Source organism: Lepidochelys olivacea (genome assembly GCF_965140295.1).
Source record: "Lepidochelys olivacea isolate rLepOli2 genome assembly, chromosome: 1".
Classification (NCBI taxonomy): Eukaryota; Metazoa; Chordata; order Testudines; family Cheloniidae; genus Lepidochelys; species Lepidochelys olivacea.
The window spans coordinates 214,069,314-214,081,749 of NC_140411.1; the positions used below are offsets into that span (position 1 = coordinate 214,069,314).

The 12,436-nt window shown below is 47.6% G+C and overlaps 1 protein-coding gene across 1 annotated transcript in view; it reads left to right on the plus strand.

Moving 5' to 3' along the window:
* Positions 1-8,812: 8,812 nt before the first annotated feature.
* CLCN1 (chloride voltage-gated channel 1) overlaps positions 8,813-12,436 on the plus strand; it is a gene marked incomplete at its 5' end in the record, with an annotated part of 53,439 nt that continues 49,815 nt past the window's right edge. Inside the window, one exon of the mRNA XM_084623967.1 lies at positions 8,813-9,001. Coding sequence (XP_084480093.1) covers positions 8,813-9,001 — 189 coding nt within the window. The remainder of the gene's footprint in view (positions 9,002-12,436) is intronic.

Here is a 12,436-nt window from a genome sequence, read left to right on the forward strand (position 1 = left end):
TCCATCCTTAGAGGTTTTTAAGGCCCGGCTTGACAAAGCCCTGGCGGAGATGATTTAGTTGGTGTTGGTTGCTTTGAGCAGGGGATTGGACTAGATGACCTCCAGAGGTCTCTTCCAACCCTGATATTCTATGGTTCGTGATTCTTTGAGAGAACTCACCTAGTCTCTCTAATAGGGGTATGAAAAAACCACATCCCCTACCCATCATAGCTATGATTGCAAAAACCCTGAGTGTAGATGCAGCTATGTCAACAAAGAGCTTCTGCCTGCATACCTACCATCACTCAGGGAGGTAGTGTGACTATGGGTATGTCTACACTATGAAATCAGGTCTCTTTTATAGAAGTCGATTTTTAGAAATCGATTTTATTCAGTCAATTGTGTATGTCCCCCCTAAGCGCATTAAGTTGGCGGAGTGCATCCTTAATACTGTGGCTAGCATCGACTTATAGAGCAGTGTACTGTGGGTAGCTATCCCACAGTTCCCGCAGTCTCTGCTGCCCATTGGAATTCTGGGTTAAACTCCCAATGCCTGATGGGGCAAAAACATTGTTGCGGGTGGTTTTGGGTACATGTTGTCAGTCACCCCTCCCTCCCTCTGTGAAAGCAACAGCAGACAATTGTTTTGTGTCTTTTTTCCTGGGTTACCTGTGCAGACACCACATCACGGCAAGCATGGAGCCCGCTCAGCTTACTGCTGCTGTTGTGAGCATTGTAAACACCTCACGCATTATCCTGGAGTATGTACAGAACCAGGCTAAGAGAAGCCAGCACAAGGATGATTGTGGTGAGGACTTGGACACAGATGTTCCTGAAAGCACGGGCTGTGGCAATTGGGACATCATGGTGGCAGTGGGGCTGGTTGATACAGTGGAACGCCAATTCTGGGCCAGGCTCATGAAGCAGTACACAGGCAGCCTGGACAGTAGTAAGGAGCAGTTCATCTACAGGCTGAGCAAGTGCAGAATGGTGGTAGAATGTGCCTTTGGATGTTTAAAAGCTCGCTGGCACTGTTTGCTGACTAGGTTAGACCTCAGCGCAACCAACATTCCCATTGTTATTGCTGCTTGCTGTGTGCTCCATAATATCTGTGAGAGTAAGGAGAAGAGGTTTATGGCGGGGTGGGAGGTTGAGGCAAATCACCTGGCAGCCGATTTTGAGCAGCCAGACACTAGGGTGATTAGAAGAGCACAGCAAGGCGTGCTGTGCATCAGAGAGGCTTTGAAAACCAGTTTCATGACTGGCCAGGCTATGGTGTGACAGCTGTGTGTGTTTCTCCTTGCTGCAAACCTGCACCCTTTGTTGATTTTAATTCCCTGTAAGGCAACCACCCTCCCTGCTTTGATCACAGCTGGCAAAGGAAATAAAGTAACTATTGTTTTGAAACCATACATTCTTTCTTTATTAATTAAAAAAAAGTGAGATAACTGACAAGGGAGCCTGGGTGGGGTGGGGTGCGGGAGGAGGGAAGGACAAGGGCACATTGCTTATTGTAGACACACTACAAATCAAAACTGTTTGAATGACAGCCTTCTGTTGCTTGGGCCATCCTCTGAAGTGGTGTGGCTGGGTTCCCGGAGCCTCCCGCTCTGTGTTCTTGAGCATCTGGGTGAGGAGGATATGGAACTTGGGGAGGAGAGCAGGCGGTAATACAATGGATGCAGCGGGGGGTCTGTGCTCTTGTTGGCTTTCCTGCAGCTCCAACAGACACATCATCATGTCTGTTTGCTCCCCTGTTTGCTGCCTCTGCTCTTCACGTTCACTTAATGCTTTCCTGGCCTCTGCCACTGAATGCCTCTATGCATTAAGTTGTGCCCTATCAGTGCGGGAGGACTGCATGAGCTTGGAAAACATGTCATTGTGAGTGCGTTTTTTTTGCCTTCTAATCTGCGATAACCTCAGGGAAGGAGATGATAGAGGGAGCATAGAAACATTTGCACCTGGAGTGAGATAAAAAGGAAGAGTAAAATTTAAGATGATACATTTCTGAGAACAAAAGGGAAACTCTTTCACAGTGAATCAAGCAATTCACAGCAGACAGCACATGTGATTTAGGTACAAGGCTGCATTTTGCTTTTATATTGAGCGCCTGCTGGTATGGTGACACAACACAAACGGCTGGGCAACAGAATTCGGTTTCCAGGCAGCCATGGTAAGCCTTTTGGTACATGGGGTTGGCTTCTTACGCCTTCATAACATGTGGGAATGGTTTCAAACTGCAGCGCCATCCTTTCCCATAGCAAACAATGCTGGTTGGGTTTCACATTTAAAAGGAGGGGCTGCTGTTTTTAGGTGGATGTGTAGCACCCACTTCCCCCCAACTCACCGTGTGGCTATTCTCTGGGATGATCTCTTCACCCCTCCCCCAGCCATGTGGCTATTCTCCAGGATAATTCCTTTTAGCCAAGTGCAAACAACCCAGCATGAACAGGGTCCTTTTACTGTTCCCTTACAAAAATTCCCCTATTTCAACCAGGTGACCATGAATGATATCACTCTCCTGAGGCTAACACAGAAAGATATAGACTGAATGTTACTTGAATGCAACCAAAACCCAGGACCATTCGCTGCTATGCTTTGTGCTGCAATGATTCCAGACTACTTGCTACTGGCTTGGCATGGTAAAGTGTCCCATCATGGCGGACGAAATAAGGCTGCCCTCCCCAGAAACCTTCTGCAAAGGCTTTCAGAGTACCTCCAGGAGAGCTTCATGGAGATGTCCCTGGAGGATTCCCGCTCCATCTCCAGACAGGTTAACAGACTTTTCCAGTAGCTGTACTGGCCGTGAATGCATCCCAATTCTTCAGGGCAAATCAAACATTAAACACTATTGCTTTTAAACCCTGTACTGTAGTTACAAATGTGCACTCACCAGAGCTGCCTTCTCCGGCTTCAGGGTCGGGGATCCCACCTTGGGCGGGTATTGGCTCCAGGGTGATGAAAAGGTCCTGACTGCTGGGGAGAACGGATTCACCGCTTGCCTGTTGCACATTCTCCTCCTCCTCTTCCTCATCCACAAAATCCTCCTCCCTGTTGCATGAGACTCCTCCCTTGCAGTCTCCACGGACAGTGGTGGGGTAGTGGTAGGGTCCCCCCATAGAATGCCATGCCGCTGATCATAGAAGCGGCATGTCTGGGGCTCTGACCCAGAGCGACCATTTGCCTCCTTTGTCTTTTGGTAGGCTTGCCTGAGCTCCTTAACTTTAAGGCAGTACTGCTGTGTGTCCCTGTTGTAGCCTCTCTCCACCATGCCCTGTGTGATTTTGGCATATATATTAGCATTTCTTCTTTTTGATTGGAGTTCGGCCTTCACAGATACTTCTCCCCATACAGCAATCAGATCCATGGTCTCCCTTTCGGTCCATGCTGGAGCTCGTTTGTGATTCTGGGGGGACTGCATGGTCACCTGTGCTGCTGAGCTCGCCGCTCTGACCAAACAGGAAATGAAATTCAAAATTTCCTGGGGCTTTTCCTGTGTACCTGGCTAGTGCAATGGAGTTCAAAGTGCTGTCCAGAACGGTCACATTGGAGCACTCTGGGATAGCTCCTGGAGGCCAATACTGTCAAAATTCGACACAGCAAGGTCAATTTTAGCGCTACTCCCCTCACCAGGGAGGAGTACAGAAGTTGATTTTAAGAGCCCTTGAGGTCTATGGAATGGGGTTGGTTGTGTAGACACATTCATTTTAAAATTGACCTAATGCAGCTAAATTTGACCTAACCCCGTAGTGTAGACCAGGGCTATATGTTGACATATGCTGTGTCTACACAAGGGTGTTCTGCCAATATTGCTGTATCTGCAAAGCTTGTGTAGTTTACATTAGCCCTAAATGCATGTAAGAAAGAGTGAGAGATATGTGGTTTCCCCTTTCCCCTTAGAGCAGGGGTGGGCAAACTTTTTGGCCCAAGGGCCACATCAGGGAATAGAGATTGTATGGCGAGCCATGAATGGTCACAAAATTAGGGTTGGGGTGTGGGAGGTGGTGTGGGCTCTGGGGTGGGGCTGGGGATGAGGACTTTGGGGTGTAGAAGGGTGCTCTGGGCTGTGACAGAGGGGTTCGGAGGGGAGGAGGGGGATCAGGGCTGTGGCGGGGTGCGGGAAGGGGTGCAGGTTTTGGCTGGGGGTGTAGGCTCTGGGGTGGGGCTGTGGATGAAATATTTGGGGTGCAGGAGGGTGGTCCAGGCTGGAATAGAAGGGTTTGGAGAGCAGGAGGGGTATTGCATAGGAGCTGGAGCGGGGCTATGCTGGCTTCCGGGAGCTGTGTGGTGCAGCCCCGACCCAGTGCCCTGGCCCAAGCACTGGAGCAGGGGCCGGCTTAAAATGGCTTGCAGGCCAGATTTGGCCCGCAGGCTGTAGTTTGCCCACCCCTGCCCTAAAGAATTGTCTTCTACACTTCTGAAAACTGAAATCAAACCAATCACACATCCCTGCAGCCCCACCAGCTGTGGTTCAAAACCTACACATCTTCAGGTTCACTCTGTTGAAGCTGGACAACGAGCAATTCCAGAGTCTGGCATGTATGTCAGTTCTACTGCACTGTACAAAGGATTTTTTTCTGAATTGTGTCTCCTTCCAAGCAGAGAGCATTGGGTGGTGACTTAGTAGGGGTTGTCCTTCAGTCTGAGTTAGTACTGACTCCATTGCTCTACTTGTCTAACCCAATGCTAATGTGTATATAGGATTCATGGTGGAATGTTGTGTTATAAAGATTTCATCAGCATAGGTCTGGGATGGCAGCATTACCCAACTGTGAAAGGTGCTTCACTGATGGCTTTGGAGACTGAAGTATCCCCACAACAGGTACACAGCTGGCAGTATCACAAGCTTGCATATGGGTCTCTAAGGAAACCAGTCTCTAAGGATGAGTCTGCATGCCCCATTCAGTCTATGAGCCATTGCTGAGAATACCTGTAAGGGAACCAATTGAGATGCTGCTGTTTGGAATGTGGATACCTGTCCTACTAGGAAACGGACAAAGACCCACCTAACTCATTTCAAACAGCTCACTGAGCAGTTGTCAGGTGGAAACAATTTTCATTCACTACCGAGTTAGGCTGGATTTGGACTAGTAGCCTAGAGTTGAAAGGTTTCAGAGTAGTAGCCATGTTAGTCTGTATCTGCAAAAAGAAAAGGAGTACTTGTGGCACCTTAGAGACTAACCAATTTATTTGAGCATGAGCTTTCGTGAGCTACAGCTCACTTCATTGGATGCATGCAGTGGAAAATACAGTGAGGAGATTTTATATACACAGAGAACATGTGTATAAGGAAAGTGCCGTGCTCTATGTGTGTGTAAAGCTCTGTCTACCTTGCTGGCACTCTGTACAAGTTGTTTTGCATAATAGTAACTCTGCCTCCTCAAATTCTTCCCTCATCTCCCTGAAGTTTTAATTCAATATAGGATTCTTCATCACCCTTTGCTCTAAGCTGTTGTGTAGCATTGCTGAATGGCCCACTAAACAGCTGTCATGTTCCATCTGGGAGGGGGTTGCATTCTAATGGGGGGTCCTGAGATTCTTATACACAGAGATTGTAAAGCGCTCTAGGGCCTTTTAGAATGAAAATGCCAGAGAAATGTATGAGATTGTTATTCCTCTAATCCCTGGTTTGAACACAAGGCTCAGAACCTGGTGTTTGAGAACTGTATGGGCAGGGCACAGTGGGTAGTATTAGTCCTACTCCTGGTGATTGATAGCACTGGGATTTGAGGTAATAAATTTCCAGGACAGGGCTGTGAGAGAGGTGCTAGCACCCAAGGTCGGTCTAGATATCGCCCCCTCCTCTCACTCCTCTTCAGTGAGAACCTGGGAGGAGAAGTCTCACTGTTTACATCATAAAGGTGGCAGGTGGGAAGGGTTTGGGAGGGTGAGTGGGTGGGAGACTAGGAACTATATTACAGCAGGTCTAAACAGGTGACTGCAGCATCCTTAGAGACAGAAGAAGTGAGTGTTGGCCTGGAGTGAGAGACTGGGGATCAGAAAAGAACGTGGGGCTTGAGAGTGAGCTGGCGAGGGAAGGAGAAAGAGAGAGAGAGACAGATGGCTGACAGGAGGAGACTCCCATCTCATGTGAGTCTTCCCTCCATTTCTCTTCCTTTCTGTTTCATGCTGTTTTAAATAAAAATAGAGTACAGGGCTGTAGTCACAGCCCCATGCTGAGATGGGGGTTTGCAACCTGAGGGGAGTGCCATGAGCACTGTGCTTTGGGGGAATCCAGATCTGCCGTCCCAGTGCTGCCAGGCATGCAGAGGGGCCACACCTGTGAGGGGTTGAGGCATATTAGAACGGGGTGACATTTTTTCAGAGAGTAGAAATTTCACCAAAAATGCATTTTTTTGCGGCTCTGAAATGTTTCATGAATTGGATCAAACTGGACAAAACCCCTGATTTTTTCCAAAAATTCAAAATGTTTCTTTTCAACCATTTTGAGACATTTCATTTTGATTTTTTTCATTTCAAACTGGCATTTTGTTTTCAAATTTGGCCAATTAAAAAAAAACACAAAAGAGGGTGAAGAACACCCAAAATGGCCAAATCACAATGAAAATCTGGAGAAAAAAATCATTTCAAATGAATTGAAATGATTTGGTTGATTCAAAATCAATTTTTTCCTAGTTTTTCAATTCGATGGAAAATGTTGAAAAAATTGATTTCAGTTCGAATCAAAGTGGATTTTTCCCCAGATTTTTTAGTTTGGCCCCTGAACCCCAAAATCCATTATTTGCTCAGCTCTGCAGCATATGTCCTCTTGCACAGTCAGCTATCTTGGGTAGATGCTGGAGCAGTAATGAGGAGCCACCCCTGAGTTTGTGCCAATAGTGAAGGCTCCTTGCACTGTCCCCTGCTTTGTACACTTACCCAAAATGAGAAATGTTTACTGGTCCTGGAGTGGGGTCACATGGGTCACTTGCCAAGCACCACAGTACAATGCTGCTGTGTCTTGGGGGAAGGGGAGTGATATGCCAAGCAATGATGAAACCAGGTAGCAAGGAGGACTTGGGGGGCTGAGGGCAGTAAGAGAGATGGGGGGAGGGTGAGAGACAGAGAGGGATATCACTTCAGTGGATACATGGAGGATGAACTGGGGTGATTCACAGCAGAGGTGGTAGGTTGATGGCAACAGACACGGACAGGGGATGCACACAGGAGTATGGGCAGTTCCGAGCTGGGTGACCACTTGTAAGAGTCACATAGGGAAAGAAGGGCTGAGAGACGCAGAGGGGGAATCTCTTCTAGGGGATCCTCACCAGGGGATTTTGGGCAGATCTAAATAGAGAATCTCCCTTTAATGTTCCCACAGAACGAGAGAAGGAAGGGTTGGAAAGCTGAAGCAGGGGGTCTCAAACTGGGACTGTGGAATGGAACATTTGGAGACCCCAAGCAGTATGGGACTGAGCCCATGAAAGGGCCATCTTCCCCGCAAAGTGGTCCCCAGAGTGAAAAGCTGGGTAATCCCTGCTCTTGGGGGGATTGTGTGGGGACTGGGGCAGCCTCTTTATCATGGAGAGAGTGATCAAACCCCAGGAGATACACACAAGGGACTGGGACCGTTCAGAGAGGCTGACCCTCTTTAGCTTCCACAGGAGGAAGGAAGGGGCTGATAACAGCTCCTGGACAGTTGTGTCTCAGGCATATGATTTCCTCTTTCCCTGCATGCGATTCCTGCCAAAGAAATATTCCTGGGTTCCTTGCCTCATTAATTAAAAGCCCATTAACAGTCATAAAGTCACTGACAGGCCAATAACAGCATGAAGACTTGCGGCTGGGCCATGTGGAGGAAAGTGTTCCCTATTCTTGTCACTGGCTGGCAGGCTCAGTGGCCCAGATGAACTGGGTGCTCCCTAGCCTGACTGCAAGCAGAGCTGTGAAATGGAAGGCAGAGAGATGGGGTGAAGGTCCCAGCTGCTCCAGTCCATGGGAACCTTAGCACTAGGACAAATAAATTTCTGAAAGGAGCCAAGGCTGAGCACCCACAAAACTCAGTTCAGTTACATTCTTACAGCAAGTTAATCCTTGGGGCAGTCAGCAGGGATGTGGTTAAAGACTAGTTATAAGTACCTTCAGGAGGTGCTCTAGGACCCGTCTTCCATGTGCTGCTACTCTCACAGCCACTAGGGCCTTGAACACTTATGGGGCTTTGTGCACATTCCCAGCTTGTTCTAGTTGCATGATTCCACACTGGGCCCCATGGTCCCCTTTACCTTTTAATTTTGGTTCCCCAGGCTCTCTTGGGAGCTGGAGAAACATAGGAAAGAAACAACCTACTAACGGGGTACTGTAAATGTGGCACACTCATGACAGGAAAGATGTGCAGGGACAGGGGAGCCATTGGACGGGCACTCCTTCCTTCTCACACTTCCTCCTTCTGTGTCTCTGTACCTCTGGGTTTTTTTCTCACTGTGTATCTCTCTCTCCCTCAGTGCCTTCTTCTCCCCCCTTCCCTCTCCTTCAGGATTCCCCCCTCGCACACACCTGATACTCAATCCTGGCAGAGTTAATGCCTCTCGCTCAGATCAGATGTGGCACTGGGGGGGGATCATGTGACAGAGGACGGTTGCTATAAATATAGTTAAACCCTGCAATCACTGCCCCAGACGCCTTTGGGCAGGAAGAGGAGAAAGTAAGAGAGACACAAGGAGGAGGGTGAGGGGGGGAAAGAGAGAGAGAGAGAAAGACAGAGATAAGGAGTAGGAGTACATGACAGGCAGAGGCCATGCTCTGGGCCAGCCGGCTAGGTGGTTCAGGGTTGGGCCTAGACCAGCACCATCGTCACAGCTGAGAGTGTGTGTTTGTGGGGCAGGGCAGTAGCATCATGGAGAGTTCTGAACATAAGATGGCAGAGCCCAGATCGGACTCAACCCTGTGGGGTGGTGCTCCTCAGTACGTCTATGTCCACTTTGAGAAGTGCACCAGTTACGGAATCCCGTCGGAGGCAGGGTGCGAGGTGAGGGGTACGGGGGATGACCTGCACTATCTGGAGAACTCCCTCAGCCATCCACAGGTAGGGCTGGGCAATGGGGATGTTGGGGCAGCATAGATCTCTGTGGGGTGACATGGGAGGATGAGGCTGAAATGGTTCTGGGGAGTCCTCCTGGAGGTGCCGTGGAGCATGCAGCCCTATCAGAGTGCCCTTCCAAACCTCTCCCTCCCTTTGTTCCTTGGCCCACAGAGCTGGAATTGGCCCATCCACCAGGCTTCTGTGGTGGCACTTACATTCAGGAACACTGAATAGTGCTGTCCAGGGTTGTCCCCCCTTCAGGGGACACAGAGTACTTCGTGGAGATGGGGAAAGTGGGGTGGGGGGAAGAAAACTGCCCCCATAACATATGTATAGTGTGATAAGAGAAATGTAGTCTACCACAAAAGCATAGCACTGAGACACCACTGTGATAATATTTAGAGAGATCTGGAGAGAGAGAAAAAGAGAGAGAACACATATAGATGTATAGACAAAGATACACACCCGATGCCATGATTTATCCCTGCACTAGTGCTGAGCCCAGCACAGGGACCAACAAGAGACAGCTTTCACCACCCCCTCCCTGATCCTGGGGCTTCTGGGGGCTGGTTTGACTCCTCGTGCAGATTAAGATTTATTCAACCCCTAATGCTGCTCTGATTTGCACCCATGCCAACCTCCCTCCCCTTGCCATGCTCATGACCTGCCTCTGGTATGTTCCCTGCACCAGAGGCTCCAGCGGGGGCAGATGAGGAGCTGGTTATGCTAGCTCTGTGCCTGACAAAAAGGCCTCCTCCACTGGTATTCCCTGGGGAGGCCCTTATGTCTGCTTTTCAGCCACTTTGCTCAGGTTTAGCTGGCAACAAAGGGGCTTTACAATGACAGTGAATTTAGCCCAGTGATTATAGACAGAAAGAGTGAGAGAGTGAAAGACAGAGTGAGAGAGTGAACAGGGCTGGAAAGTATTTGCAAACATTTGTTTGAATAAAATGCTGCCAGTTTGTCTGGATGTTTTTTCTGGCTTCTGTGACGTTGCACTCCATATGTTTTATGGAAATATGCTTATGAGTGTAAATATGATGTAACTGGAATATGCTTAAGCAAAAGGTCTTTTGTAAGGTATCATTACAAAGCTTATAATCTACTGAGTGTGTTCATCCTATTTGTGTGCATGTATCATTCTTGTATCTGAAGCTAGAAATATGAAGTCTAACTCTGAGGTCCTATTGTAATTGTGCAAAGTGTGGGCCATTAATGATGGTTTGGAAGTTTGATGGCTGCCATTGACTTGGACAATTGGTTATAAATGGCTCTGTTTACTTGCAAACCTCCCTGGGTACACGCGGGCCAGCCCTAGAAGAATGAAGAATGAGGGCTCACAGGACATGTGACCATATCACATAATGCTGAAATCCATCTTAAATCTGGTGCTTTTCCATTTAGAAGGAGGGGTGGGGATCCAGAGAGACAGAGGGTTCCCACCTTGGGCCAAAGCTATAAAAGGAGATGGAACAGAACAAAGGGGGCTGCCAGTCATGAGAAATTCCCTAGTTACCACCTGAGCTGGAACTAACAAAGGCTGTACCAGGGGAAAGGATTGGGCCCAGAATAGGAAGGAGTGTAGTCTGTGAAAGAATCTTATTGGAACATCTCTGAGGGTGAGATTTATCTATAAACAGTTTCTTAATATGTTAGGCTTAAAATTGTGTGTTTTGTTTTATTTTGCTTGGTAACTTACTTTGTTCTGTCTGTTATTATTTGAAACCACTTAAATCCTACTTTTTATACTTAATAAAATCACTTTTGTTTATTAATTAACCCAGAGTAAGTGATTAATACCTGGGGGAGCAAACAGCTGTGCATACCTCTCTATCAGTGTTATAGAGAGTGGACAGTTTTTGAGTTTACCTTGTATAAGCTTTATACAGATTAAAATGGATGTATTTGGGGTTTGGATTCCATTGGGAACTGGGTGTCTGGGTGCTGGAGATAAGTGACCTGCTGAGCAGTTTTTGGTTAAAGTCTGCAGCTCTGGGGTGTGGACCAGACCTGGGTCTGTGTTCCAGCAAGCTAGTGTGTCTGGCTCAACAAGGCAGGGTTTTGGAGTCCCAAGCCGGCAGGGAAAATGGGCTCAGAGGTAATTCCAGCACGTCACGTGACAGTCCCGGGGGGGGTGGGGTGTCTCTGTGACCGAACTCGTCACAGCCTCTTTCTAGTTGTTTTTCATAAATATTTAGATGAGTGATTTTTGTTGGTATCAGAAAGTGACAATCTGGTGAATATTCATGCACAGCTTCCCATCTTGAGAATGCTTTGATTTCTATCCTCCTGTATAGAAAGGTGTCAGCCATCCAATCGGGGAGCAAAATGCCAGATCATGTGGCTTAGGTGACCAATCACACGGACAAAAATAACAAACTTTCATCAGCAATAGCAGCCACAGCAAAGAGTTACAAGTGGCCCCTAGACTGAAATATATTCACAGGAACCATTTGCTGAATAATTTGGAAGAACGAGCCAAAATAGAAAAATTGGAAAGTGTCTGCAAACAGAAAAGTAGTCTAAATTTGTTATATATAAATTGTTCTCTTCTAAAGATTGCCTAACAACACACAGAATGAGAGACAGATGGATAAACACATACACATACACACACCCAGATAATATATAATATATGCATGCTCCATCATCAAAGCACATCCATACAAACACAGTACACTAACACACACAACCTCACGCATAAGCAGAGCTACCTAGACACACACAAAGCCACCCCCATGTCCACCCGCTCTCACACACAAACAAGCACACAGGGACACAGACACCACAAACAATGACACCAAACACCCTACACACATGCCCTGGTTCCCAGACACTGCATGGAGTTATAAGCAGACACATACCTCAAGTAGTCAAACACATGTTTTTCCCTCAATGTCCTCTACCTGAGTGCACATGCATAAACACGCCCTCATGCAAAAAACAGCATGAAGTCACACGTGTGCATGCACATACACATACATACCCCCCACATGTATATGCGTACATGGTCTCACACATTCTCCTTCAACATCCATACACATGCAGCCACACAGATGTTTGCACACTCACTGAACACATGCACACACTCAGACACACAGCAATATGTACATAGGTCTCAAACATACAAACATATGCACATACAGCTTCACAAAAAGATACATTCATGCACAAACATGCCTTGCACACACATTTCTCATGCACATATATTGCATGTGCACAACCCCCCAGCATAAATACATATGTGGACACTCACAGCTTCACACACATAACTTGCACAGACACACATGCATGCACATAACCTCTTGTGCATATATGTGAATGCACACAGCCTCCCAACCTCCCACTCACAGAATCTCTCTCTCTCTTGCTCTCTGCCACATACACACACAGAGAGACCCTCATGCACATGCACTGTCCGATGCATACCCACAAAGA